We start from the raw sequence: 26,802 nt of genomic DNA on the forward strand, positions 1-26,802 counted from the left end.
CATCTGAACTGAGCCTTGAGGGACAGGTCAGAGTCTGACAAGCGTTAATGGGGAAAAGAGAGGGAGACATGGGTGCATAGTCCAGAATGGAGATGGGGAATGTCTGGGGCAGAATGTCTTGGATGGCTGGAGGACCTTGAAGGAGAGGAGCCTGAAGCGAGGGTTGAGGCCAGATCATCATGGACCTTGAATGTCTTGCATAAGAGTTGGGGCTTAAACCTGTAAATGATAGAAATACTTGAAGCCTTTGGGGGAGACTGTTTAGTTAGGACTCTTGATTTAAAGTGAGAGAGAACCTTACTCAAAGTGGCTTAAGGAAAAGGGGATTTATTGGCTTAAGAAAGAAATCTAGGTGCATTTAGCTTCAGGCATGGCTGGGTCCAGGGGCTTAAGTGATATTATCAGAAATTTGACTTTTACCCTTTGGTCTCTTTCCTCTGTTTTGGCCTAACTCCTAGGTAGGCTCCAGACTTTCCTCCCACACCTAGAAATATTGGTCAAAGGAGAGTCTACCTTTGCCATAATTCCAGCAAGTCTGCAAGAAGACATTCATTGGACTGGCTTGGGTCAGTCCATCCCTCAACCTATCACTATGGCCAGAAGAAGGAATGCACTGATTGGCCAGGCCTGGGTTACATGCCATGCACACCTGGTTGGGGGGTAATGTAAGGGGGGGAACTGGGGGAGTGTATGTGGGGGAGAGTGGCCTCAGCTTCACCTGCACCACAGGTCTGGGACGGGGAGAGAGACTCAAAGAAAAAAGATGAAGGCACAGTGACCAGAAGAGGGAAGAATGGGTGTATATGAGAGACTGAATAAAGGTGGGAAACCAAGGAGGAAACAGTCGAGGCTGGGAAGAGGATGAGGGAACTGGAAAAAGCTCCCTTGGAGCTCCTCTGTTGGAGCTGTGATGAGCGCTTCTCTGTGGCTGGGAGGCGCACTCTACCCTCCTGGGTTCAGGACGCAGACCTGTCTCCAAGGCAAATCCAGGCAGCCTTGGAGGGCGGGGCTGAGAAAGGACATCGGGCCCCATGCCAGCCTGACCCCTAGGGACAGTCGTGTGTGGACCCATGGCCCCCAGAGGCTGGGCCAGCATTTCACAGGACTCCACTGGGCCATGAATGCCAAAGGCAATGGTATTTAGCCTGCTGGAGTGGGTGTAGCTACCACCCCGAACTCCGCTAGAGGCCTCAAGAGCCAAAGGAGACTTGGTTCTTCCTGAGCAACTTTCTCTGTAGGAAGGGAGGCTGGCCAAGAGCCCTGTGCACAGGACACTCCATGTGCTTTGCTCGGCTCTTTCGATTCACCTGGTGGGTTGTGTATGTCCTTTGAACCAGATGTTTTCTCCTGGGCCAGCGTGTTGTCCCTTTCCGTGTCTGCTGCCCCAAGAAGGCTCTGGCCTTAGTCCCTCTAAGGTGCAATGAATCCCTTCTTTTATGCCTTCACATCAGCCTTCAGTAAGCTGTCCCTTGGCTCCAGAAGGCCTGTGTCTGGTGGGATCAGCGCCCCAGAGGCAAGGAAAGTGGTCCTCATCCTTCTCCAGGGACCCCTCTGCCAGCCCCAACTTCATGGCTTTGTGCCCTTATGCCTCACTCCTCTCCCCCACTGCCCTCGGGTTTGTGTTTTTATGTTTGAGGGGTTCTTCTATGAAAGTTCTTTTCCCCACCTCAACAGTAAGGTCCATGAGGTCAGGGTCTGGGTCTGTGTTTGCATTCCCTTGTATCACTGAGGCCTGGAATGGTGACTGGCACACAGTACATGCTCAGTAACTAAGTTGTTGAACACCTGGCCACACAGCTCCAACAGGGATTCTTCTGCTTAGGAGACGTGAACAACGATGAGAACAAGACTCACAGGGGATGGTCACCAGTGGTGGGCACAGGGCAGCTTGACTTCAGGAGACTCAAATTCTGCCAGCGTAGCAGAGAACAGATCAGAGCTCTGGATGTCATTCTGCCCCTGCCCCATTTCCCAGATTAAATAAATGTTCAGTGGCTTGTTCAAGGTCACCAGGGTAGGGCTGGAGCTAAGACTTGGACACTGGACACTCAACTCCAGATTGAGTGCTCCTTTCTCTCAGAGCAGCACGAAGGTGGGGGACAGCCACTGTGGGAAGCTGGCCAGCTGTCCCTGGAGTCAAATGTGGCGCATGCTGGGAGGCCATAGGGGACACAGAGCATGTACTCAGGAGTCAACAGCCCTGGATGGGAAGCCTGGCTCTGACTCTCACAAGCTGTGTGAGCTCAGGCCAGTTACTTCATGTCTCTAAGCTTCAATTTCCCTTAGCAGTGAAATAGAAACAGAAACATTCCCTTCTGAGGAATGCAGTGAGGATTTCCAAGAATGCATGGATGGGACCCAGGACACAGCAGGCGTTCCAAACAAAGCTGGCTCTCATTAGTACCTCCTGGCCTCCAAGAGAAGGAGGGAGAGAAGCAGGGGCTCAGGGAACTTTTGGAGGGGACAGGGGTCTCTCTCCCCTGGGCTCCCCTTGTACACTGTGGCCCTCCTTGGCCTGCTGAATGCCTGCACCTCCTCACAGACCCCAGGCTAACCGCTGTGCCCAAGCTAATGAAGGGCTTCTCATTAACGCTCTGCAAAAGCTCATTAAGACCATGAGCTGTGCGTCAGTAGCAAAGGAAGGTCAAGTTTCTTTTCATGGGAGTTAGTGCTTCTGGGACTCAGTGTCAATATTCACAAACAAGAGAAAGGGGGATTTATCTGTAGCAAGTAGACAGCCCAGGGTGTGGCCCTAAACAGTCGCCCAAGTCCTTCTCCCAGCCCCTGGGAGGAAGAACATCACTTCCTGGGAGCTGGACAGACGCAGGGCCTGAGGGACCAGGACAGGTCAGTTTTGATGAGGAAATTAAGATCCAAAGTTGAGAATGTCACCCTCAGGGGACGGGGCGGGGAAGCAGCCTGGTACTGCCCAAAGCTGCCTTCCCCTCTTGGGGCCCCGGAGCTCATCTGTGAGATGGGAACCCAGCTCCGCGGAGCGCTGTGAGGGGCACCAGAGTTGTACGTGGGCCAGGCAGCCCTAGTCACCTGGGGGAAGGTGACAGTGACACCAAGGCCTACCTGCTCAACACCCCCCCCCCCCCCACTCTGGAAGAAAGCAAAGGTCAAGGGGAAGGAAGAGGAGCAGTTTCTTAAAAGGAAATGGCTGAGTGAGGTATTCTTTACAAATGGGCATTATTTGGACTGCATGCAAATGACATGCAAACGACTCTGCATCCCCATTAAAACCAGGTTGTTGGAGAGGTTATTGGACAGGACAGTCCCTTCTCCAAGAGCCTCTGGGATGCCTTGTCACCTTACCAGCTGCCTCCCTGTCACCCCTCCCACCTGAACTCCTCCCACAAGCTTGCCTGTTCCTCCCACAGCACCAATCACTGGAAGGAGCGCCACCCCGCATCATGGCCCCTCACACAGAGGTTGCCAGAGCCCTGGGATCACCAGCCTGAACCCCTGAGCAGCCCCTTCAGGGCTGTGTGGTCCCAAGCTCCACCTGGCCCTGAGCCTCTACTCTTTGCTGGGCCTCCGAGGGCTCGGGTTTCACTGAAGGCTGATGGGACAGTACTTAAGGGTGAAGTATTGTACACATTCAAGGGTTTCCACCCCAGCTTTTCTAAGAACAGCCCTCTTGTTTTGACCACCAACCTTGAATGTTCCCATCATCAGGCTTTGCTACAATTCTCCCCAAGGTTGTATACCTTTAAAGGTTGAGTAGACCTTGGGGCAGATTGGCTGGGGTTAAAGTCTGGCTCCACCGCTACCAGCTGTGTGACCCAGCCAAGTCAATCTCTTAGAGAGCCTTGGCTTCCCCATCTGTAAAATGGGTATGATAGCACGCACTCTGTAAGGCTCACGAAAGCTGGTACATGTTGACCCATGCTGGTTCCGGGCTGAAACGTGTCCCCCCGGAGATACACTGAGGTCCTAACCCTGGTACCCATGAATGTGAGCTTACTAGGAGACAGGGTCTTTGCAGGTGATCGAGTGGAGTCACTGAGGTAGACCCTGACCTGATACCACCAGTGTTCTTGTAGAGGGAAGAGGATGTGACATCACGGAGAAAAGACCGCCACGTGAAGACGGAGGCAGAGATGAAAGTGACGTGTTTCTACAAGCCCAGAAACACCAAGAGCTGCCCACAACCAGCGGGAGCCAAGAGAAATGCCTGGAACGGATTCTCCTTCGGAACCTCCAGAAGGAACCACCCAGCCAACACCTTGAGTTTGGATGTCCAGCCTCCAGAACTGAGAGAATAAATGTGTTGTTTAAGCACTGCCTCCCCCCACCCCCCGCCCAGTGGTGGCATTTTAGTTCTGGCAGCCCCAGCAGACGGACACAAATCCTGAGAAGAACATCCGGCACAGTCAGTAGAACCGTGAATTACTTGGGGTCTGGCTTCACCAAAGACGGTGGGTCCAAAGTCGGCTATTCCCCAGACAAATACCGAGTCCCCACTTGGTCCCAGGCACGCATTGGGTGGGGACACACTGTTACACCTCTGCCTTGTAGACCCAGCCCCCAGATACTATTTCCAGATGACCAGATGAGCTAACCCGAAGGTCACTCAGGACTCAGGGCTCTGTTCCAGCTGTTTGTGTCCGGCTTCCTAACACTCAAAGGGCAACGTGTGCCCCAAGGAAGGACAGTGCCTGGCACATCAGAGGTGCCCCGAAATGCCCCGGCTGGGGTGCCTGGGTGGCTCAGTCGGTTAAGTGTCTGCCTCTGGCTCAGGTCATGATCCTGGGGTCCTGGGATCGAGCCCGCATCGGGCTCTCTGCTCAGTGGGGAGCCTGCTTCTCCCTCTGCCCCTCCCCCCACTCTTCTCTCTCCCTCTCTCAAATAAATAAAATCTTAAAAAAAAAAAAAAAAGCCCCAACTGACAAGCCAGACAAGCACCTTAAAAGAAGGTTCACTGGGGTGCCTGGGTGGCTCAGTGGGTTAAAGCCTCTGCCTTCGGCTCAGGTCATGATCCCAGCATCCTGGGATAGAGCCCTGCATCAGGCTCTCTGCTCAGCAGGGAGCCTGCCCCCCCCACCTGTGATCTCTGTCTAATAAATAAACGAAATCTTAAAAAAAAAAAAAAAGAAGAAGTTTCATCTACGGAACCCCATTCCCACAGTGCTACGGAGGCTCCCAACCTCAACCTGGACCCGCAGAGCACTGTGGGTCCTTGGTCCCTGGGGAGTCCGGCACCCTCCACCCACCTCCATCTCCCTCCAGCCCCCACCCCCCACCCCTGTGCTGAGCTCTGGCCTTGCAGCCTGTGAGCACCCGTTACTACGTGAAGAACGTGCAGCCAGTGATGCTTACGATGCTCGTGTTAATGGCAGCAGCCTGTCCTGTCATTTCACTTGATTAGGAACCATCTGCTGTGAGCTGGTGGCAGGCACAGCCAGCCCCTGACCCAGGGACTGCCTCCCCCAATTCCAACCCCCAGAGTCGAGTGGGGGAGACGGGGGCTTGGATCAGTGAGGAAGGCTGTGTTGGGGGCCCCACAGCACCCCTAGGGAGAAGGAGCCCCTTGAGGCTGGGGCCAGGGGTAGGACATGCAGAACCCTGGGCCAGTCTCTTGTGCTCTCTGGCCAGGACCAAAAGGCCTGGGAGGGACCACAGGACCACCCGGCATTGGCCTCCATGAAGCTGGGGGGGAGGGGAAGAAGGGGTAGAGGGGTGCAAGGCCCCTGCCCTTGAACCCACTGTGCTCTTCCTGCAAATTCTCCGACCAAGGCACAGGGCTCAGGAGGCAGTTGGGCTCTGCCACCGAGCCTGCTACATGTCAATCAATTTGCCTCCTGGTGCCTCAGCGTTCACATCTGTAGAATGGGGGCGGCCCTGTAACAGCCCTGCGGGAGAGCTGTCGTCAGCACTGAGGCAGTACAAGGGGAACTCCCTGTGGTGAGCCGGCATGGAGGGGGGCTGGACCCTTGGGCTGTCCGGGGGCGCCTGACACAGCTGCCGGCCGCCCAGCACGAGGGGGTGGCGGCTGGCTTCCCTCCCAGCTCTGGCTGGGTGCCGTCATGAAGGCAGTGCGGGCCACGCGGGCAGACGTCCACTCCCACGCTGAGCGATGGGTGCCTTTCCTGGCCCAGGCCTGGGAACAGAACTAGTTAGAGCCGAGCCGGGAAATAACGTGCCTCTGGGGTCCGAACAAGTACCTCGTCCCACACCCGCCGGACAGAAGGTGCGCTGGTCAGGACCCAAGTGCCAGGGCTATAGGGAGGCCCCGGCGGGCAGGGGAATCTTATAGCCGCTCCGCAGGAGCACGAGGCAGGCAGCCAGCCCCAGGGCCCCTGCCAGGAGCACGGCGCCCAGGGCTTTGAGGAAGGAAGTCCTGGTCCGGGTGAAGGAGCCGGGTGCCATGATGCCGAGCAGGGCCGTGCTGACCGTGAGCGTGTAGAGGATGGACACCCCGGTGTTGAGCGCGACGATCTTGCCGAACTTGGCAAATGGGGCGATGATGCAGAAGAAGAGGGGCACCGTGGCGATGACCGTGGTGAGGGCGCTGGACACAATGGCCACTCCCACGTGCCGCACGGCCTCCAGGGTCCGCCACTGGCGCTGTGAGTGGGCGTCCTGGGTACAAAGTGAGGGCAGAGGCTGGGGCCGGGGACACAACGTGCCGGGGGGATCCCTCCCTGCTTGGGGCCAGCCTGTTTCTGGACGGCCCCAACTCCGCTTCCGGAGATGGGGCCAGGGACGGCACCTGCTCGCGGGCTTGGTGGGAAGATGACCTGGCTCCCTGACGAGGGCGCGCAGGCAGGCGCTTAGCCGTTGCTGGGACAACCGGGCTGCGGCTGGTGTGCATAGCAGGTCCTCAGAAACGGCCCTGAGGGGAACGGATTTCTTTCTTTTGACCAAAAGCAGCTAAAAACATAACTGACTTAATGTATGTATTTATGAATGTTTCCACACCACCACAACTCCAAATTAGGAGAAAACAAAGCACCTGACAAGACCCAGGGCCGGTGCTGAGTAGACGAGCACGTTCTCACCAAGCCACAGACGTGTGGGGGGTGGTGGGTGGCTTCAGAGTCACGACTAGAACGGGCCACCCCGTTCCCCAGGCTGGAGAAGGAGACTTGGACTCGGGGAAGCAGGGAGGGCCCTTATGCTCATTAGCAGAACAGGCTGGTTGGGAGTTGGGCACCAGGGTGTCCAGCTGGCCTCGGGGGATGCCCTGGGGTCGGGCCGGCAGGACGCTCACCTCAGCCTGGTGGGGGGGCAAGTTCTCTCCAGCCAGCAAGTAGCCCTCCACCAGATGGACGCAGTAGTCCACGGACGAGCCGACGAGGATGGACAGGGAGATGGCTTCCACGGCCCCCATCTCCCAGCCACTCCAGTACATGATGGTCACCACGAGGCAGACGATGCCTGCAGGGGGGCAGGGGACTGTGGGCAGGCGGCTTGGACCCAGCCTTACCCACGTAGTCTAGAGGGCCACCGGGTGGACTCAGACGGCCCCTGGGGAAGGGGGTGGAGCCTAGAGTGGAGCCCCCACCTCTGGTGACAGGAGGGACCAGGAGGGCCAGGGTCAGAGAGAAGTGGGGGTTCTGGGGGAGGGTTAGGTGTAGCAACAGGTCACTGGGCCGGGAGCTACTGCCTGGCGACATCCGGGTCCCTTCCGGGAGCACACAGGCTGGTGGGAGGTCCTGGGAGGGACCATCACACGGGGTCTTTCTGCCGGCAGTGGATGTGGGGGTGGCTCGGAAATCTTCAATAAGGACATGTGACGGTTAAGGATGGAGAGGAACCTGCTGGCCTGAGGCCCTCTTCGGGACTCTTGCCCACTCCTGGCCCTTCGAGCCTGATGCCTGCCTATTAGCCCCCTCCCATCCCCTGGCCCACATACCCAGGATGCTCAGCAGCACGGGCAGCAGGAGGAGCACGTGGGTGGTGAACACGGCCACTGCAGCCACACAGATGAGCAAGGACAGGGCCAGGCCGTACAGGGCACTCTGCACCCCTGGAAGGCAAGAGAAGAGGGTCCTCAGCTGGGCTTCATGGGGGGCACGTATAACTACCGCCCACTGCCCCTCCACGGTTCAGAGGTTACTGGGGTCCCGGAGATGGCCACCGTCATAGCTGGCCATGTCACTCTGGTAAGCCACAGGACCTCCCTGAGCCTCATCTGTGACACCGAGCGACATAAGTACCCACCCCACAGGCCTCCTCTGGGGTTTAAAGAACAGGTCAGGCCCTTGGCACAGGGTGTGGTCCCGGGAAGGCACCAGAGAGCTGCCACAATGGTGATCGCTGTCACTGTTCAGGTGACCAAAGTTAGGAGAAAAGAATGGGGCTAGGTGCCCCTGAGCAGGAGACCCACACTCCAGCCTCTGATTGGTGCTCCTGGCCACTGGGCCATTCCAGTTGCCCCGGGGCTCTTGGCCAGGCTGGAGAAGATGACAAGTGGGCAATTCAGACGGGCCACACCCTGCCCTCCCTGCCCCAGGTAACCTGCTACCATCCGCAGCTTCAGACCGGGGGAGTTCGGGGGTGAGGGGCTGGGCTGCCGCTTGCCTATGATCTCCATGAAGATCTGTTTCCAGTGCTCACACGTCTGGAAGCCTCGGCGCAGGGCTGAGCCCTCGGGGAAGGTCTGCAGCTGCTGCCGCAGGAAGCTCTCCCAGCGCAGGTAGTCCGAGTACGTCTGGAAGGAGGACTTGCCCTTGTACGTGGTCTGTGGGGCACACGAGCCAGTGAGATGGGTAGGGGGCAGTGTCCACTCCCAGGTGATGGCTGGTCCGCCCTGTGGCAGGTGCAGCCGGCCCTTGGGCACCTGCACCCGGAGAGTGCCCCAGTCCGGGATTACCTCCCACCGGCCTCTGGGTGCGTGTGTGAGCCCTACAAGGGCAGCAAGTTCTGATGCCACCAAAGTCCCCGTCCCTTCCCAACAGAAGGGACGGGGACTCCCAGCTCCCAGAGCCCCCAAGCTCTCACGCCCCAGCCTGTGCACGCACTGTTCCCTCTGCCCGCACAGCCAACTCCCAACATCCTTCAAGCCTCTCACGGGCTCTGTCTCCTCCAGGAAACCTTCTCGGAAGCCCTGAGACGGGCCTCTGCTGGGCTCTGCCCGGCCGCGGTGCTTCCCCATCAGAGCTGTTCACTGCCCAGCATCCTGCCCGTCTCCAGCCCCGAGCTCCGCGGAGCTGTTCCATGGGAGGACAGGCACTCACCCTCCTCTGGGACTTCGCACGCACGCTCCCACACTCTCCTCTGCTCTCCCCGAGCACACCATGTTACAGTGTGTCCGTGCACATGTGTGTGTCTGAGCGTTGGTGGGGTCTGCTTGGAAGTGACACTCTGTGGTGTGGCCAGGCCCGAGAGGGGCTCTGTCCTCTCTCAAACTGTCTGGGGCCTCAGCCTCTGACAGGCAGAGGATTCTGCACAGGCCAGACCTGGGTGAACTTGGGGACCGTTATGCTGAATGAGACGAGCCAGACACAGAAAGACCAGGGCTGTCGATTCCGGTTACCTCGGGGGCCCAGAGAAGCCAGGTTCCCAGAGACACGTAGCAGAACAGTGGGTGCGAGGGCTGGGGGAGGGGCGGGAGGGAGCTGGTGTCCCTCGGGACAGAATTCCAGAGGCGGATGGTGGAACTCGTTGCATCACAGTGTAAATATCCTAAGCGTTACTGAACCGTTCTTCCAAAATGGCTAAGATGGTCAATTTTACGATGCATATTTTACCACAATTTTAAAGAAAAAACTGCCTGGGGCTTTGAAGTGGTGTCTACAAGAGCCTGGGGCTCCCTTGGAGGAGGACTGGGAGGGGCTCTGGGGCCTAGTGACTCTGTGTGGTGAGTGGCAGATGGCTGGAAGGAAAGCATGGCCCGGGCCAGAGCACGAGGCCTGGTTTTCATTCCCCACTTCTCTAGGTGACGGCCCTGCTGCTTCCCGGGACTGCCAGACAAGGGGCAGGGACATATCATCCCGTGCTTCAGAGGAGGCCCTGGAGGCCAGTGGGGAGCCGTGATTGGCTCAAGGAGACACAGCGCTCCAGCTTCAGAGCTGGGACTGGACCCCGGGTTTCAGCACACGGGCGGCAGCGGCAGGCTTGGCAAGACTCTGGAGCCAACCGCCATGGCCACGGGGCCTGCAGAGGCCCAGGTCAGGCGTGCTTGCGTGTGAGTGTGTGTGCGCGCGTGCGTGCGTGTGCACGTGGGCCTCCCTCCTTGGGCAGAGTCCAGGCAGTGTCAGGATGAGGGAGGAGGCAGTGAGTGGTGTGGATGGCTGGTCCCCTGGCTTCCAAGCTCTCTTGGAGGCGGCCCAGCACCCAGGACTGTGGCCTAGAGCCTAGCGTCCCAGAGCAGCAGAGGGGAGTGTCCTGAACTTTCGCCGGGGCTCCCCACCCCAGAGGCGACAAAGCAACACAGGCCCTGGCATGGTGGGAACGGCCTGCACGGTAGAAAGGGCAGTGCCCTGTGGTCAGATGGCTGGCTTCACACTCGATGTTGACACCCATCACCGTGTGAGCCAGGGGGAGTCACTTCAGCTCTCTGGGCTGCAGCATTCCCCCCTCTATAGAGCCGCCTCTCAGATCTGGGCCGGGCACTGCGAGGCGAGCCCTGGGCCTGGCGAGGCCATGGGGAGCTCACCGACTCGAAGGCCATGGAAATCCACTGTACCCGGCCCTCCTTGACGCCCACCGCCCCATGAGACAGCTGCCCGGGGAGCAGGTTGGGCTCGGGTAGCTCCTTGCACTCAGGATGCAGCATCCGCAGGAAGGACGAGGTGCTGTAGCCTGGAGGGAGAAGGGGAGGGGAGAGAGACAGTGGGGCTGGGGACCCTGGGAGCACGTCCCTTCCCCTCCCCCACGCCGTCCCACCCAGGGCGTGTATGCACCTGCTGGGCAGGCACATAGGAGGCCCCTGCTCTCCCCCAACTCCCCAGCCTTAACACGTGTCTGTCACCAGGGGCAGTGGGCGGTTAGGTGACCTACAACAGTCATTTGCCACTGGGGCGGAAAAGGACACCTGGGGTCTCCTTCACCAGAGCCCCGGCATGACCTCACCCGGGTTAGTGGCGTCCACCCCAGCCCTGGCTCCCGAGTTGGGAAAAGCCACTCTGGCAGGTGTGGCCACACACACGGCACACATCCCACACACTCGTGTAGCTCCTCACCAATCCGTGTCGGGGCACGATTTGGCTCCAGAAGTCTCACCTCTCCCCCTCGCCCCCGTGGGGACACAAACTCAAGCAAGGACGTGTGTCTGCCGGACTCCTGCCAGGCACGGAGGTCCTCATGGCTGTGCCCCCTGGGAGTGGCAGCACGGCCTCCCCGGTGTGTCCTCCCTCTGGCGAATGGCTCTCCCACACACCTGAGGGCAGACACTGGGCCCCGCCTGGCTTCACCAGCTCCGAGTTCCCCGCGATGGCCTTGCAGAGGCGACACAGGTGGCCAATTTCTTTGAAGAGATCAAAGCTGCTGTCATAGACGACACTGCCCTTTCCCAAGGAGACACAAGTGGGCACGGGCCGCTCAATGAGTTGGGAACTCGGTCCTGAGCCCCACCCCAGGGGAAGAACCTCCCCAGCCCCCCGGCCACGGTCACAGACATCAGGGTGGAGTCTCTGCATGGTTGCCTGAGCCCCCTGACCGAGACTGCTCTGTCCTGCTCCGACCAGCACCTTCTGCTCCCAGCACAGACCCCTAGGCTCAGCTCTGCTTTGACTCACAAGCTCTTTCTTACCCTGGGCCTCCTCCTGTCTCTCCCTGCTCCGCACAGCCAAATCTCCGTCCTCCCTCAACTGCTTTGTGTCCTCCCCACCTCCCCACCCTCCTCTGAACACCTGGGGACTCGAGTTGGGACAGAGCACATGGATCCGGACTATCCCGGTTCCCAAACTACTTCGGGTCTGAAATCCTGTATCCGGACTGACTTCTCAAGGCAGGAGCTCTGACCCTAACACACCCACGGTCCTTCCCACCACACACTCAGCACCCGTCCATGTCACACAGACCCCACGGCTCCAGCAGTTTCTCTCCCTTCCAAAGCCCAAGAGCCCAGTGCGGGACACAAACATCTAGAGGGGGAGGAGCCTACACAGAGGGGAGGGCCCCGCCGTCAGGCCCAGAGCAGGGGCTGTGGGTGCAGGGAGCGGCCTCCCGCAGGGAGGGGAGGGTGGAGGGGAGGGGGGAGAAGGGTGGATTATACACTTGCATCTTCCTTAGCTCCGTTCTAACCCCTCACGGTGAAGGGCAACCAGCTCAGGCCCACAATGTACCCAGATTCCTGGGTGATTCTGAGAGTCCCACCCTGATTGCTCCTCAAGGGAAACCGCCCCCGAGAGCCCATGGTGGTCCTGTCTGGGCCTCAGGAGCAGTCAGAGGAGCAAGAGGGTGTGCGGGGAGCTGGGCCAGTGGCCACGGGGACTGGCGTTTGCTTGTACATCTGGTGCGGCCTGGCCTCTCGACATCTGCCCAAAGTGGGCCCACGTACCGGGTCTCCGATGACATGGTTGTCCACCTGCCGTGTGCGGTTGATGCCAATAATGCCAAAGACCACGAAGACCATGGCCCCTGTATCCACCAGCGGCCGCACGGCTGGCTTCCCGCAGCCCGTGTTCACGCAGGGGTTGAAGCCAAAGGTGGCCGAGAGGCGGGCCTTGGGCACTGCAGAGGGAGTGACATCCGTATGCGGAGGCGGGGCCCAGCCTCCCGGGGGCCCCACAGCCTCCCCGCATGTACCTTTCTCACTGGGCACATAGAAGAAGCCTTTGGTCGGGCCGTCGGGGCTAGAGCTGAGCAGGCAGCCAGGAGGCGCCGCGCACACGCGCCCGTGGAAAGGAGGCTTGTGGGACTGAGCAAAGTACACTTTCCTGCGGAGGCAAAGGAGCCTGGCTGAGGCTGGGAAGGCCAGGAGGTGCCCGGGAGGTGAGGCTGTGCACAAGACAAGAAGAATGCAGGGACGGACTCGGGTCCCCACCCCCCAGCACAAGGATGCAGTCTCAGGTTGGGGGCTGGGATGTGGAGGTCACTCCTGGTCCCGCCCCTGCCAGGGGCACCTGCTCAGCAGCCTCCTGCTCTGTGTGGATCTCCCCACCGGTGGCAAGAAGGGTGGAGACCAGGAGTTTCCAAACCATCCTCCAGGGGGTGCAAGAGTTCACAGAGGGGCTCCGGGCCAGCCTGGCGGTTCCCCGCTCGGAAGCACCCCTGCTTTAATGGGAACAGTTACTGAGCCTCAAGATTTTGCGTGAAGCAAGGGTTCCATGGTTAGCTTGTTCACCGCTGGACCTGACATAGCTCAAGGTTCTTTCTAGAAAGTTCTAAGCTCCTCCAGGCAGCCTGATCCCGTTTGCTATTATATATATGCAAAGCAAGCCCAGTCCTGGGCTCAGGGGAGGACGGGCAGAGGGACCCCCAACCCCTAAGCCCAGTACCCTGGGCTGGAAGGGCCCAGTGAGTCCGTCTTGGTCACCTGCCCCCACCACCTCCATGCCACTGCCCTCTGCCCCAAGGGGCCTCCAGCCTCTGTGGGTGCCCAGTGCCCGGAGGTCAGACTCGGTCAGAGACCAGAGCCCCATGTGTCCCCAGGGCAGGGCCCGCAATTATCGCTGTCCAGGCCCAGCTTCGCTCCCCCTTCCAGAGCAGAGCACAGACCAGCATTTGCAACGACACTGCAGTTGACTTGTTAGCTGCTGTCTCCCGCTCGCCAGCCTAAGGGCAGGAGCCACATCTGTCTTGCTCACCACCGAAGCCCCAGCACCAGCAGGGGGCCGGCACACACTCGGTGCCCCATGTTTGTTCAGTGAGCAAAGAAATACAGTCTCAATAGACACATGAATGTGGGGCCCTGGTCTGAACACAGGTGCCCCCAGCTGCTCGGAGCCCCCCGCCTCCCCCCCCCACCCCGGAACAGAATGCTGTCACCCATTAAGTACTCTGGGGCACCTTCACGTGCCAGGCACTAGGCGGGGCCCGAGTATACAGACGGTAAATACAACAGACAGTCTCTTCTCCTGTCTCCTTACGGTCTGGTGGGGCGGGGGACGGGGGAGGAGCGGTGAGAGGGGGTGGCATTTATTAAATATTTACTGAATTAATTATCTGTAGAGAGTGAATAGTGCCTTGGAGAGGAGGTAGAAAGCGCACACATCCACTCATTCGGCCAGTGTCCACCGAGAACCCCCTGGGTGCCAGGCCCGATGCTGGGGACACAGCGACAGAAACGGTCAAGGAGCCCGCGGCAGGATGCTCCCCAGGAAAGATGGGTTATAAACAGGTCAGAGTGATTCCAGGTGGTGATGGGCGCTGGAAAGGGAGCAGCGGGAAATGCACAGAGAGGGATCGGGCTTAATTCTTCTGGACGGGGAGCGAGTTCCCATCAGGGACAGCCTCTCCCAAGAGGGGACCCTGGAGTGGACACCTGAATCCCGGAGAAAAGTCATCATACCCGAGGAGCTAGGAAAGAGCTTTCGAGGCAGAGGGAGCGGCAAGTGCAAAAGGCCTGAGACAGTGCCTGCTACGGCAGGGGGCAGACAGGGGAGCAGGTTTCCGGCCCATCCTCTGCGCCGGCGTCCCCCGCTCCCCAGCCCTGGGCCGGGGACCGGTTGAACACACATGTGCACATGGATGGGTGCCTAAGGGCGCCTAAAGATGCCTGCTGCCATCTCTCGGTGGAGGGGGTGGTCCGGCCGGAGAAAGGGGCTTATCCACGAGGCTGTTACCGCGTGTGCTGCTGCTCCTTGGCGGCCGCGTAGAAGCTGAAGTCAAACTTCCAGCCCCGCTTGGCGTCGCAGGCCAAGGTCGTCACCATCCACTTGCGGGAGGGGCTCGCCGGCTGGAGCAGCCCTACTGTAGACATACAAGCGGTGAGCTTCTTGGTGAAGTTACCCAAAGGCGCTCTATACACCTAAGCAGTGGATCGACAGAGACAAGACAGGTGACTCCGGGGGGCTGCCTCAGCCTGGGCCTGGCCTCAGGCTCCGGCCCCTCCCTCCCTCCTGGGCAGCTCCCCGACCCTGTCCCAGCACCCGCGGAGGGGTGGGGCAAAGCCCCGGGCAGAGGCTCAGGAGGCCTGGGTTCGAGTGTGAAGATGGAGCACGTCCTTCTCTCCCTGTCTGAGCCTCGGTCCTTCCCCCCGCGGGGCACCTACTCCGCCCAGGTCCTGAGCTGGGCAGTGAGTGTCCAGCAGTGAGCAAGATGGGCTCGGCCCCTGCCTCTGGGGAGCCCCCAGGCACGATGGCTTTAGGTTCTATGGGGGGCTATGAATGTGCTAGGATGCTAAGACCGGGAATACATGGGCAGGGGAGGAGGAGGGCAAACCGAGAAGTGGGTCAGTGCAGGGCTGTATGGGGGGGTGACATTTATGCTGAGGCCTCAATGAGGGGCCTGCCATGCGTTACGCTGGAAGGAAAGCTTTCTGGGCAGTGGGACCCAGACACCTCACCATTCAGATGGAAACAGAAACCCTGAGCAAATGAGTTGATACGGGGCGTAACTTGTCCAAGAAACACAGATGATTCCTGAGAGGGAGAAACTGGAGGCCTGGGGTGGCCCTTAGAGGCTCTTTTCTGGGGTGCTGGAGCCGCTGCCAAGAACAGTCACCTAGCTACTGGCTCCCGAGCACTTCCTGCGTCCCACACGCTACCTACCATTACCTCACGTACCTCCAGCCCTGGCTGTCATTTATGCACCCCATTTCACTGATGAGGAGACTGAGGCTCAGAGAGATTAAGCCATCTGCCCCAAGACACACAGATTATAAATGGCAGATCCAGGACTCGAACCCAGGTCTGCCTGACTTGGAAGCCCGTGCCGTCAGCACTCTGTAGGTACCACAGATCTGGCTGAGAGAGTCCTCGTCTGCCTCACAGACCTTGCCTCGCCCTCCCGATGTGGCCAGGGTCCACCAGTGTGGCTCTGAGGGCCCCCTCCCCCATACTGGCTGTCCATGTCACCGCAGCCCAGGCTCACCTGGAAGGAGGGCACCTCCCCGTCCCCGGGGGACACGATCTGCCAAGGGGCGGGTAGGCTGGCGTTGAGGGAGAACCTGTACACAGCCGGGTGGCCTTTACTCTTCACCTTGGAGACATACACGGTGCCTGGGGAGTCTGGGAGACAAATGAAGGATGGAGGAGGGGCAGGCAGTCACCTTGCCTGGCCTCCCCGGACCTGAAGCAGCCCACTCTCTGTTCTATGGCCCGAGGAGCTGAGCCCTGACTTGGGCTCCTCTCTAAATGTGGGCTCTGTTCCTCTCTACTGGACTGAGCCCATGGCCATGATGGGGGATGCTGGTGGTGGACGTGGGGATGGGGAGGTGGGCACGGAGGAAGCGGGAGGCGGTAGTGGTCACCGGGATACAGTGGCAGAGAAGGTGGCCGGATTGACAACGACGTTACAAGTCGTGGGAAGATGTGCCGTCTGGGCTAGGGTAGTGGCCCTGCTGCCTGTGATGGGGGTGGGGATGAAGGGCAGGGCCAGAGCTGCGAGTGACAATGGCAGGCTGGGCAGACGGGTGACGACAGCCATGGGGTGACAAAGACACACAGAACTGCCCCATGGGGGAGGGGGCTAATTCCCACACGTGTTCCAGTGTCCCAGCTCTGATGGGGATCTGGGCAGGGATAAGCCACTCTTTGGGGCTCAGGACACTCCTGCCCACCCCCAGACACTCAGGAAGGATCTGGCACACACAGCAAGTCCATGGGACGTGAGGCCTGGCTGGGGGGGTTGTCAGGAGGGGATGGCGGTGTTCTGACTGAGGAGAGCTAGTAGGATAGTGAGCGAGGCCCCAAGTTCACCAACCCCACCTCAGTGGCCCCAAAGCACAGACTCTCGTTCTCATCAGGAGCACCCTAGTACTAAGGCAGGATCTCCCAAAGCCATCCCCCTCCCCCACCAGCCAGACCACACTCCCCACTAACCCTGTGGGGTGGCCTCAGGCCGGCCGGCCCAGGGAACCCCTGAGCCCCGCTTCTTCTTCTCCAGAGACGTCCGGATGTTGTTCTGCAGGCTGTGGGGCTTCTCCTGGAACAGACCTACCCCCGGGCCTCGTTAGGGACAGCCGGGCCTCCCTGGCTGAGCCCGGCAGGGGAAGGCAGAGACTGAGAGAGCTGCCCACCCCAGGGACACGGGCCTCGGGGCCCTCGGCTTGGGGGACGGGTGACAGGGGTCTGAAAGAAACTGGATAGAACTGAAAAAAAAAACCGCCAAATATTGAATTTGCAAGAATCTTAAGTCAAAAGGAAGGCTCCATCTGGAGAAAGACACTCTGGCACTTTCCCTCCTCATCCTCGCCGCGTCTCAAGTCCCTCCTCTGTCAAATGGGGTGATGCCGAGCCTCCAGAGGGTGGGCAGCAGGACCAAACAGGACCTGCATCTCACGCATTTAGCTCATGATAAATGCTCCACGAGCAGGAACAAGTAGAAATGGGACGCCATCCACCAGCCGAGATGACGGGAGACTGTCCTGTTTTGCCTCAACAACTGGGGATGAATTTTCTGGTTTCCTTTGTTGTTGTTTCATGAGAGGAATCTTACGCCTTCAAAGATGCAATCTTCACAGTAATTCTCGGAGGTCGCTATCATTAACCCCATATGACAGAGGAGAAAGCAGAGAGGTTCGGGGAGGTTCTGTGACCTGCGGAGGAAGTGACAGGAAGAGCCTCATTTGGATCCTGTCTTGGTGGCCCTGAAAGCCCTTTCTGCCACAATCCCAACAGGCCTCCCCAAGGGCGGTTCAGGGAGCCAAGAGGGCCGAGGGGTTGGGGGGGGCTGGACTTGGGCCAGCGTCCTGGCCCTTCTCTGGACAATTCTAGGAGCTTCAGCACCATTCTGGGTTTCACCCATCTAGGAAATGGGACTGGCTTTTTGACTCTGAGCCCCGAGGGACAGCAGGTGGTCTCCGAGCCGCAGTGGTCATGGAGTCTAATGCGTACACACGGGCGGGAGAGGAGCTGGGGATGCGGCCGGGGCTGGCTCCAATTTCGGAGGCGCTCTTCAGGCGCCTCTCCGAGCTGCAGTCGATTATCGTGCATTTGGCTAATGCCATTACGGAGGGGAAGGCCAGGTTAATGTGAACACCGCCCTAATTAAATGAAGGCAATTACAGCAGCCGGCGGATCTTCTCCTAGGAGCTGGAAGGACAAGCCCAGCATCTTCTCATTGGATTCCAACGGACCTGGCAAAGCTGGATGACCTTGCGCCAACCTCCCCTGGCCCCAACCCCAACCTCCGGCTCCCCTCTGTGAAATGAGGGGCCTGGATCAGACGACCTCTAAAGCAAGGTGACATCTTCAACTCACGTCCTTGCTCATCCCTGACGCCCACTCCTCATCACTGTTTCTATGGATTTTACCTCCTCAAAACCTCTTGACTCCACGGCCACCATAAGCACGCTGGCCCCAGGCCCACTGTCTCAAGCTCAGATGGGGGCAGCAGCCTCCTGCCTGGTCTTCCAGCCAGCTTCTATCCTCACCCTCCCTTCCACATCCACACAGCGCCCAGGAGACTCAATCATGGCCCTTCTCTGCCTAAAACCCTCCAGGAGCTCGCCTGACAATTAGAATCAAATGCAGACTCCAGTCCTCTAGTCCCTGGCCCGGCCTACCTGCCTTGCCTTAGCTCCTGCGACTGACTCTCTCAAACTTGGCCTCAGTCTTGCCCATCGCTGGTGCTTCCCTCTGCCAAGACCTCTTCTCTTCTCTCTCAGCCTGGCTAAGACTTTCCCTTTCTTTGAGTCTCAGCTTAGACACTGTCTCCTCCAGGAAGCCCTCCATGATGCTGAGCTCCCCAGGCTCCCCGTTCTTCCTCCATCACAGCTACCTACTATCCCAATGCCGGCCCCCAGCAGGCAAGTGAACTCCCGGAGCTCAGGAAGCCTGTCCAGCCCACGACAGTTTCCCCAGCACCCGGTAAATACCTGTTTCAAGAAATGGGGAAACACTGAGGCTCGGACGTGAAATGATTTGCTGAGGTCGCACAGTGACGGGAGCCTGGACCTTGCATCTCACAGGTTGACAGGCTTTGAGACCTGAACTCCAAAGAGAGCAGGGAGCCGGAGGGGACACCCCGACTGAACTCTCACCTGAGCAGGTGATACAGGATATGCCCTCGGCGCTCAGGTTGTACTTGAGGTCCAGCAGCACCTGGATGTTGGTGTCGGGCCGGAAGAGCAGGGGGGCCCGGCTGGCGGGGCGGAGCCGGCTGACGAAGACCAGGGACAGGATGAGGACCGAGATGAAGAGCCCTGCCAGGAGAGGAGGCATGCTAGGTGGGCCCGGGGGGCTGGGGGGACCTTCACAGCCCTGGGGAAGAGCTGCTCCCTTTCTGGGGGGAGCAGTGTGAGGGGCAGGGTCCCCAGGGAGCTGGCAGAGGTGCGGCACGGCAGCCTGCGGGTGACGCTGGTCAGGGACTGGTCCTCTGGGGGTCAGGGCTGGATGTTATATGTGTCACTTGGGGAGGCAGACGAGAAGCTGCAAGGTTGCACTCTTAGGCAAGAAAGTACCTAACAGTTTCTAAAGAGCCGCCGCGTCTGCCTGATTATACACAGCCCTAAATACAGTCCGTGATTAGAATAATAACAGCACGGAGCCTTTATTGAGCACTTACTGCATGCCACACCCTGGGCCGCGTTCTTTCCTTGCACCGTGGTTTGCCCTCCTTCTGCCCTAGTAGATAGACACTATTCTTATCCTCAGGAACAGGCGAGGAAACTGAGGCTCAGACTGACTGACATACTCCAGGTTACCCAGCCAGTACATGGTAGAATTAGGATTCCAACCTGGCCACGCTGGTCTGACTCCAGAGCCCAAGAATCAAGTGCTCTGCTCTACAGCCCGGTGTGGTGACTGGCACACAGCAGGCGCTCCATCAGCAACAATTATGGGGGACCAGCTCCATTCGACACAGGAAGGGGAGGTGCGACACGCCAACCCAGGGTCATTTGCAGGAGGGGTGCTGGACTCCCATGGCCAATGCGTCCTTGGGGGATGTCTGTCCCCCATGCCTCAGGCACTGGGGAAAAGCTGCAAGTCAGAGGGGAAGGAGGGCAGAGACCGCACTTACCCACGATCACCCAGCGGCTCTTGACCGCGGACCACAGGGCCCAGTGGTGCAGCAGCTCCTGCAGCTGGGCAATGAGCTGCCCGCGGCTGCCCTGGTCAGGGGCTGGCTGGAGGCTCTCGGGGGGCACAGACACCAGGGACTCTTCTCCCAGCTCCAGCGACACTGCCAGGACAGAGCAACAGCCCCTCAGAGGTCAAAGGCCACCCTGGTCCCCATCCTCTCTAGGGAAGCCCAAATGCTTGATGAGGATGCCCGAAACCGTGAGCACCCGCCTGTCCTCACAACATCTCATCAAAAGCGACCTCCCTGACAGAGGCAGGCTCGGCTCTCACCAGGGTCAGCAGGGCAGGTTGGGGCCACACTCACCTTGCTCCTCTTCGACATCCAGCAAGGGAATGTCATCGTCCAGGTAGGGCATGGGGCCCTGGGCAGGGCTGTCCCCAGCCCGCTGCGGGGCGGTGAACACGTCCCCAGGAAAGTGCAGGGAGCTCTTGCGGCCACACTTCTGGTGGCAGCTGCGGACACAGTGGGGGAGCGGGTTCAGCCCCGAGGGCCCCAGGTGCGCAGGGCAAGTGGGCAAAGCCCCAGCTGCCATATTGAGCCCCGACATGCTGCTGTGGACGTCTCCTGGGGGACCTTCAGCACAGACTCCCAGGAGCCCGTTGCCTGATTTCTTCCCGGGTCCATCCCCAACCCCCTCCACCCAGACCCCCGGTGCCGCCACACTTCCTCTAGGGAGACAAAGGGTGACGGCAGCCATGACCCAGGGAGAGGGTCCCCTGCCCTGGTGTGGCCCGCCCCAAGCCCAGAGCCCCTGTCATTCCTGGTACCCAAGCCCAGCCCGCCACCCAGGCCCGACTCCATGTGGCCTCCCCCCCTCCTTCCTCCCCAGATCACTCAGCTGCAAGACCCCAACCCTTCACCTTCTGGCAGCAACTGGGGGCCGACCCATCCAACTCTGCACACAGTTCACTATGTCTAAATATGTTTACTCCACCGAGGCGAGAACGCGAGAAGCCTTTAACATGGAGGCTGGCATGGGGGCCATTCAGACCACTGGGTTGAAATCTTGCCTCTGCTGCTTACTGAATGGGCGACCTTGAGAATGTCACCCACCCTCCCCCAGCCCTTGCTTTCTCATCAGTAAACAGGGAGAAACAAGGGAACCTAGCTCCAAGGGTCCTGGTGGGGGAATAAGGTCTTGTAGGAAAGCACTTTGCCCACTTCCCGGCACAGAGTAGGTGTTCCCAAATGGTAACTACCCGGCAGGATTCTCTTCTCCCTCCTTGTACCTGCAGGAGTGCCCAGCAGAGAACTGGGCACACAGAAGGTGCTCCATAAAGGACCAGAAAGCTTTTAGAAGGGGGGGGGTGCTGAGGTTCCCGGAGGACCCGTTATGGACATTCAGTGGGAGGAGGGCACGGCCCCTCCAGCTCTACGGCCGCTCACCTGGTCTGGCAGGCGCTCTCCAGTGGCGCCATGTAAAGGCTCCAGATGCCCAAGGCGGCCGGCATGGTGAACAGCACAGCCAACCAGCAGCAGGACACGATGAGAGACATGAACAGGCCAAAGTCATGGACGGCTGGGATCTGGCAATGGAGAGGTACAGGTGGGCTGTGAGGCTGCTCGGGTCCAGCATCCAGGCAGCCTGCATCCCTGCAGCCAAAGGCACTCAGGACCCCAGAATGCGGGGTGGGGGGAGTGAGGAGGCCCAGGCTGCCAGGAGGACCTTGGAAGGCAAAGGACTGGGGGAAGCTCAGGTCCACACTGTGCCTTGCTGCCCACAGCCGTGTCTGGCACAGAGTAAGCGCTCACTAATGGTCGTTACCGAAGTGACTGGGGCTCGGAGGAAGACAGCCTGTTATAGCAGGCCACAAGTGAGTGAGCAAAAGGGAGAGAGTGCTCACAGGTGTTCCTGGGGCTGCGGAGCAATGGGGTGTCCCAGGGACACACACAGGGATGTGGCGGTCAGAGGGAAACTAACCAGCAGCATGCAAGCCCTTGCTGCTTGTGAAAAACTTGGACAGCCAGCTTGTTTCAGGCCCTGAATAAGCCACAGAGGAGGTGAGTGAGGCCTGGAGGTCCTAAGGGCACACAGCCAGTCACAAGAGGGACCTAGAACCCAGCTCTGCCTGTTTTTGGGACACAATTCTCTAGCAAGGCCTAGATACTCTCAAAGCATCTAGTGGTTTCTAGATGGGATACTTGGCCCAGGTCCTTAAATGTTTGAAAGCTCAGGTGGGCTCACTGCTTTTTGGGTTCTGTCAGCGCCAAGGACCTGGCCCAAATTCAGTAACTCAGATCCTTCTCCTGAGCCCAACTCAGGGGCCTGAAGGAGCACGGGGCCAATGAGAGGGACATCGATGAGAAGGATGACAATGTAGGGCAAAGCTGCTGGGTGGGAAGGGCTCTGGACTGGAGGTCCATGGACTTGGTCAGGCTCACCACTGACCAGCTGTGTGACCTTGAGGAAGTCACATTACCTCTCTGGGCTTCAGTTTCAGTATTAGGAGAAAAGGGATGGAATTGTACCTTTCTCATATGTCTTAAAAACTAAGAGCTTTGCAAATTGCCACATACCCTTCAGGGCAGAGGTTGGATTACTATTAATGAGCATTAATAATAAATACTATTTATATTGTTATAATTTCTCCATTTGTTAATTTCTGGCAATGGCAACCAGGAGCAGGAACGGAGTCTAGGGATATGGCAGGAGCCTCGAGGCCAATGCTGTGTGGCTGCAAGAGAAGGGGTGAGTGAGAGGAGCGAGCCCAGGGTCTATGGGCATAAGGGGGAGGCCGGGCCCGGGACAAAGGCCATCTCTCACCTGGGAGAAAACATTAGCTGCATAGGCAGCGGCCGTGGTCAGGGAGGTGAAGAACGTGGCCTTGCCGGCCGTCTGGATGGTGTGGATCATCCGCAGCTGTGGGTCCTCCAGGTGGCTGGCCTGGCGGTAGGTGTTGACGAACACAAAGACATCGTCCACACCTACGGGCGGGAGCCCCAGGCCAGCAGGGGCGGGCTCAGGATCACGTTGCTCTCTCCAGAATCAGACCCACGCTGGGCCTGCACCAAGGCTGAGTGGCCCCCCACCCACCCCGAGAGATCAGGCTCCCAGGGAGTCCTACTACTCAGCCTGGAGTTTGGAAAGAGCCATCTGACTTTGGCCCCCGCCCCAGAATCCAAGCCCCACCCTCCATGCCTCCCCAGAATGAGGCCCCTTATTCCAAATCTTCACCTCCTTTCCACCCTTCCTGCCATGCCACAGAGGCGACTCACCGATGCCCACTATCACGAAGGCAGCCACCCCGTTGAGGATGCCCAGGTACTGGATGCCAAAGACCACGTGGTACAGGAAGAGTGCCACCAGGCAGCTGAGGCCGATGCTGGCAATCCCGAAAAAGGACAGGAACACTGGGCAGGGTGAGAGATACATGGGTTAGAGTGGGAGGCTCAAACAGACCACACACCCTTCAGGCACACAGCTGGGTCCTTCCTCATTCCCCGTGTCCCCGCAGAGTGCCCTTCACCACCCCGGGTATGCCCTGAACAGTTCTCATGCCCAGAGAGAAGGGTCCACGCAGGAGGCCAGAGTGGCAGAGGGAGCCATCTGAGTGGGTGGTTCACAGGCCCTCACCTTCATAGAACTGACCTCAGTTGCTGGTAGGGAATTATTATATATTTCACCCCAGTAGACGAGAGGTTCCATGGGGCTAGTAAATGTGTCTGTGATGTTCATCACTGGATTTCTGGTGCCTCAGGGCACCCGACACATAGTCAGTGTTGAATTTATATTTGTTATGTGAATGAAAGGATGTCTTTTCCATTTTTGAAGGTATGATGAACCTGTCATTTGCTTGGGCAATAGAGAGTACCTACTGTATACACAGTAAGAAGCAGCCAGGATAGTGGGAAGGTGGTATTAAGGTGAACTAAGGGAAAAAGGGCAGCTGACCTAGGACTATAAAACATGCAATGGAATAATCCATAAAGGAGGGCCCGATATTCCAGACCCCCCAAACAAAATTTTTAGCAAGGAAACAATGGTCAAAGGGTACAAGGTTAAGCATGCAGGGTCCTGGGAGCAGGGGCCCTCAGGTATGGCCTGAGCTGAGTCTGGACTACAGTCCACCTGCCTGGGGTTGGAAGGTGATCTCTGAGCACACTGCTCCACCAGCCCTGACACAGTGGATTCAAGACGTGGCATTCTGGAGAAGGCAGGTTTTGGTGGGACAGGAGCACACAGGGAAGGGGGAGGGGAGCTGGCTCCTGATGGGCCTTCTGAGGAGGCCTACCAGAGCAGGAGGTGAGAATGTAGACGAGGGCTGCGATGCAGCTGCTGCTGATGAAGGCCAGGAGCATGTCATTGTTGAAGGTCCTGCGCACCTCATAATCAAAGAGGTCCGTCCCCCCGTATAGAACCTGGACTTTGCTGGAGGGGTAGAGAGGAAACACAGAAGTGGGTTGCAGATGGCTGTTGACACTTGGAGGAACAGGAGTTATCCACCTCCGCAGTAGCTCTTTACTTTGGCTCTATGTTGAGTCACCTGGGGGCTTCCAAAAATCCTGATGTCCAGGCTGGACACTAGACAAATTAAACCCGAATTTCTGGGGTGGGGTCGAGTCATCAGTGTTTAAAAATCTCCCAGGTGATTCAAATGTATGGCCAACGTTGAGACCCTGCTCGACACAGACAATTATCAATCACTGTCGAATACTTTGTCATCTCCTAATCCTCAATATTCACTGCAAAACCCTAAATTCAAACCAGCTTCCACACAGCTATTCCATGTGTGGGGAACACAAGCTATTCTTAATAATAACAAAAACATAACCAGCTTATCACACTGAGTTTTAAAATACAAACAGGAGGGACATCTGCTTCTGGCCATGACAGAGAGATAAGATGAAATCTAGATTTACCCTCCCCCTAAAATTAACAACAACAACAACAACGAAAGAAAATATATAAAACAAGATTCTGGACACAAGACAACATAGGATGATGATACCTGAGAGATGAGAAGCAAAATGGGTCCTGTGCTTATCTTCACTTATCACCTTGAGAGTTGCTGGGCTCCCATGCAGCATAATGGGTTATATATCTCACCCACCCAAGGGAGAGTGAAACTTTCCCAAACTTAATGGAAACTATAGGCCTGATGATTCAAGAAGCTCAAGCAACTAATCCAAGTACAAAAATAAAAAAAAAAGAAAACCCACAAACAAAAAACCATGAAACGACAACAATGCCCATCATAATCAAATTGCTCAAAACCAGTAATCAAAAGAAAGTCTTAAAAGCAGCCTGAGGAGAAAGGCCCAACACATACAGAAGAACAAAACTAAGGATGACTTCTCATCAGAAACAATGCAAATGAGAGGACAATGGAACAGTATCTTTTACCTACAGGGAAACAGCTGACCCAGAATTTTATACCCAGCAAAACTATATTTCAAAAGCAAAGGCAAAATGAAGACTTTTTCAAATACACAAAAGTCCAGGACATCTGGACTACAAGAGATGTCAAAGGAAGTCCTTCAGGTACAAAGGGAAGGATAACAGATGGAAACATGGATCTACACAAAGGAATGAAAAGAAATGGAAATAGCAGGTCCTGGGATCAAGACTGCATCGGGCTCCCCGCTCAGTGGGGAGTCTGCTTCTAGTTTTTCCTCTCCCTCTGCCCCACCCCCCTGCTTGTGTTTTTTCTCTCTGTCTCAAATAAATAAAATCTTTAAAAAAAAAACTATTTGAATTGAATGAAAATAAAAACACAACATATGAAAATTCATGGGATGTGCTAAAACAATACTGAAAAGGAATTTTAGAGCAACTAATGCCTATATTGAAAAAGAAGAAAGGTTTCAAATTAATGACCTCAGCTTCTACTTCAAAAAGTATAACAAGAGAAAATTGCATGTAGACAGACAAAAGGAAATAATGAAGATCAGAAAAGTTAATGAAAAACAAAACAATGCCAATAGAAAAAAATCAAAGAACCCTAAAGCTAGTTTTTTGAAAAGAATAGTAAAATCAATAAACCTCTAGCCAGACTAATCATGAAAAAAGAGAGAAGATACACATGAAAGAGGTGACATCACTAGTTTCTGTAGATATTTAAAAGATAATAAGGGAATATTATGAACCACTTTATACCAACAAATTTGACAATTTAAATGAAATGGACAAATTTCACGAAAGACTCAAAACTACCAAAGCTCATGCAAGAAGAAATAGAAACATTACTATCCCTATGTATATTTTTTAAATGAATTTTTTTAAAGTTGAAATAGCCCCATGTGTGTGTGTATTTTTTAAATATGCAAATAAAGAAATAGATTGATGAAACAGAACAGAGAGTCCAGAAATAAACCCACATATATAAGGATAATAGATTTTTGTCCTAGGTGCAAAGGCAATCTTTGTTGAAGGGATGATATTTTCAATAGACGATGTTGGAACAATTAGATACCTGTATAGAAATATACGGCATCTCCACACACTGGATTACTGCTCAGCATCTAAAAATAACAAACTATTGATACCTGTAACAACATGGATATAACTTAAAATAATTAGGCTGAAAGAGGTCAACTAAATGAGTGCATACTGTATCATTCCAAGAATATAAAATTCTAGGAAATGAAAACCAGTATACAGTGATAGAAAATGGAAAGTGGTGCCTGAGGTAGGGGCGGATAGACAAGAAGGGGGAGGATGGAGTCATTAGCCAGGGTACAGAAGGAAACTTTTGTGGGAGGTGGATATGTTCACCA

At 57.0% G+C, this 26,802-nt stretch overlaps 1 protein-coding gene across 2 annotated transcripts in view; it reads right to left on the reverse strand.

Annotated features, from left to right (window-relative positions):
• Nucleotides 1-5,262: 5,262 nt before the first annotated feature.
• The window catches only part of DISP3 (dispatched RND transporter family member 3), a 47,360-nt gene continuing 25,820 nt past the window's right edge, over nt 5,263-26,802 (reverse strand). For both annotated transcript variants that reach the window (XM_045987983.1, XM_045988060.1), the window contains exons 4-21: nt 24,318-24,454; nt 23,302-23,436; nt 22,850-23,010; nt 21,472-21,611; nt 20,389-20,537; nt 20,023-20,184; nt 19,043-19,204; nt 16,881-16,994; nt 15,931-16,067; nt 14,682-14,866; nt 12,703-12,833; nt 12,455-12,627; nt 11,333-11,459; nt 10,610-10,755; nt 8,533-8,692; nt 7,865-7,978; nt 7,220-7,386; nt 5,263-6,588 (exon numbers count right to left, since the gene is read on the reverse strand). In XM_045987983.1, the coding sequence (XP_045843939.1) occupies nt 6,226-6,588; nt 7,220-7,386; nt 7,865-7,978; nt 8,533-8,692; nt 10,610-10,755; nt 11,333-11,459; nt 12,455-12,627; nt 12,703-12,833; nt 14,682-14,866; nt 15,931-16,067; nt 16,881-16,994; nt 19,043-19,204; nt 20,023-20,184; nt 20,389-20,537; nt 21,472-21,611; nt 22,850-23,010; nt 23,302-23,436; nt 24,318-24,454 (2,863 nt within the window). In that variant the 3' untranslated portion in view covers nt 5,263-6,225. The remainder of the gene's footprint in view (nt 6,589-7,219; nt 7,387-7,864; nt 7,979-8,532; nt 8,693-10,609; nt 10,756-11,332; nt 11,460-12,454; nt 12,628-12,702; nt 12,834-14,681; nt 14,867-15,930; nt 16,068-16,880; nt 16,995-19,042; nt 19,205-20,022; nt 20,185-20,388; nt 20,538-21,471; nt 21,612-22,849; nt 23,011-23,301; nt 23,437-24,317; nt 24,455-26,802) is intronic.

This window comes from Meles meles, chromosome 1 (genome assembly GCF_922984935.1).
Source record: "Meles meles chromosome 1, mMelMel3.1 paternal haplotype, whole genome shotgun sequence".
In the NCBI taxonomy this organism is placed as follows: domain Eukaryota; kingdom Metazoa; phylum Chordata; class Mammalia; order Carnivora; family Mustelidae; genus Meles; species Meles meles.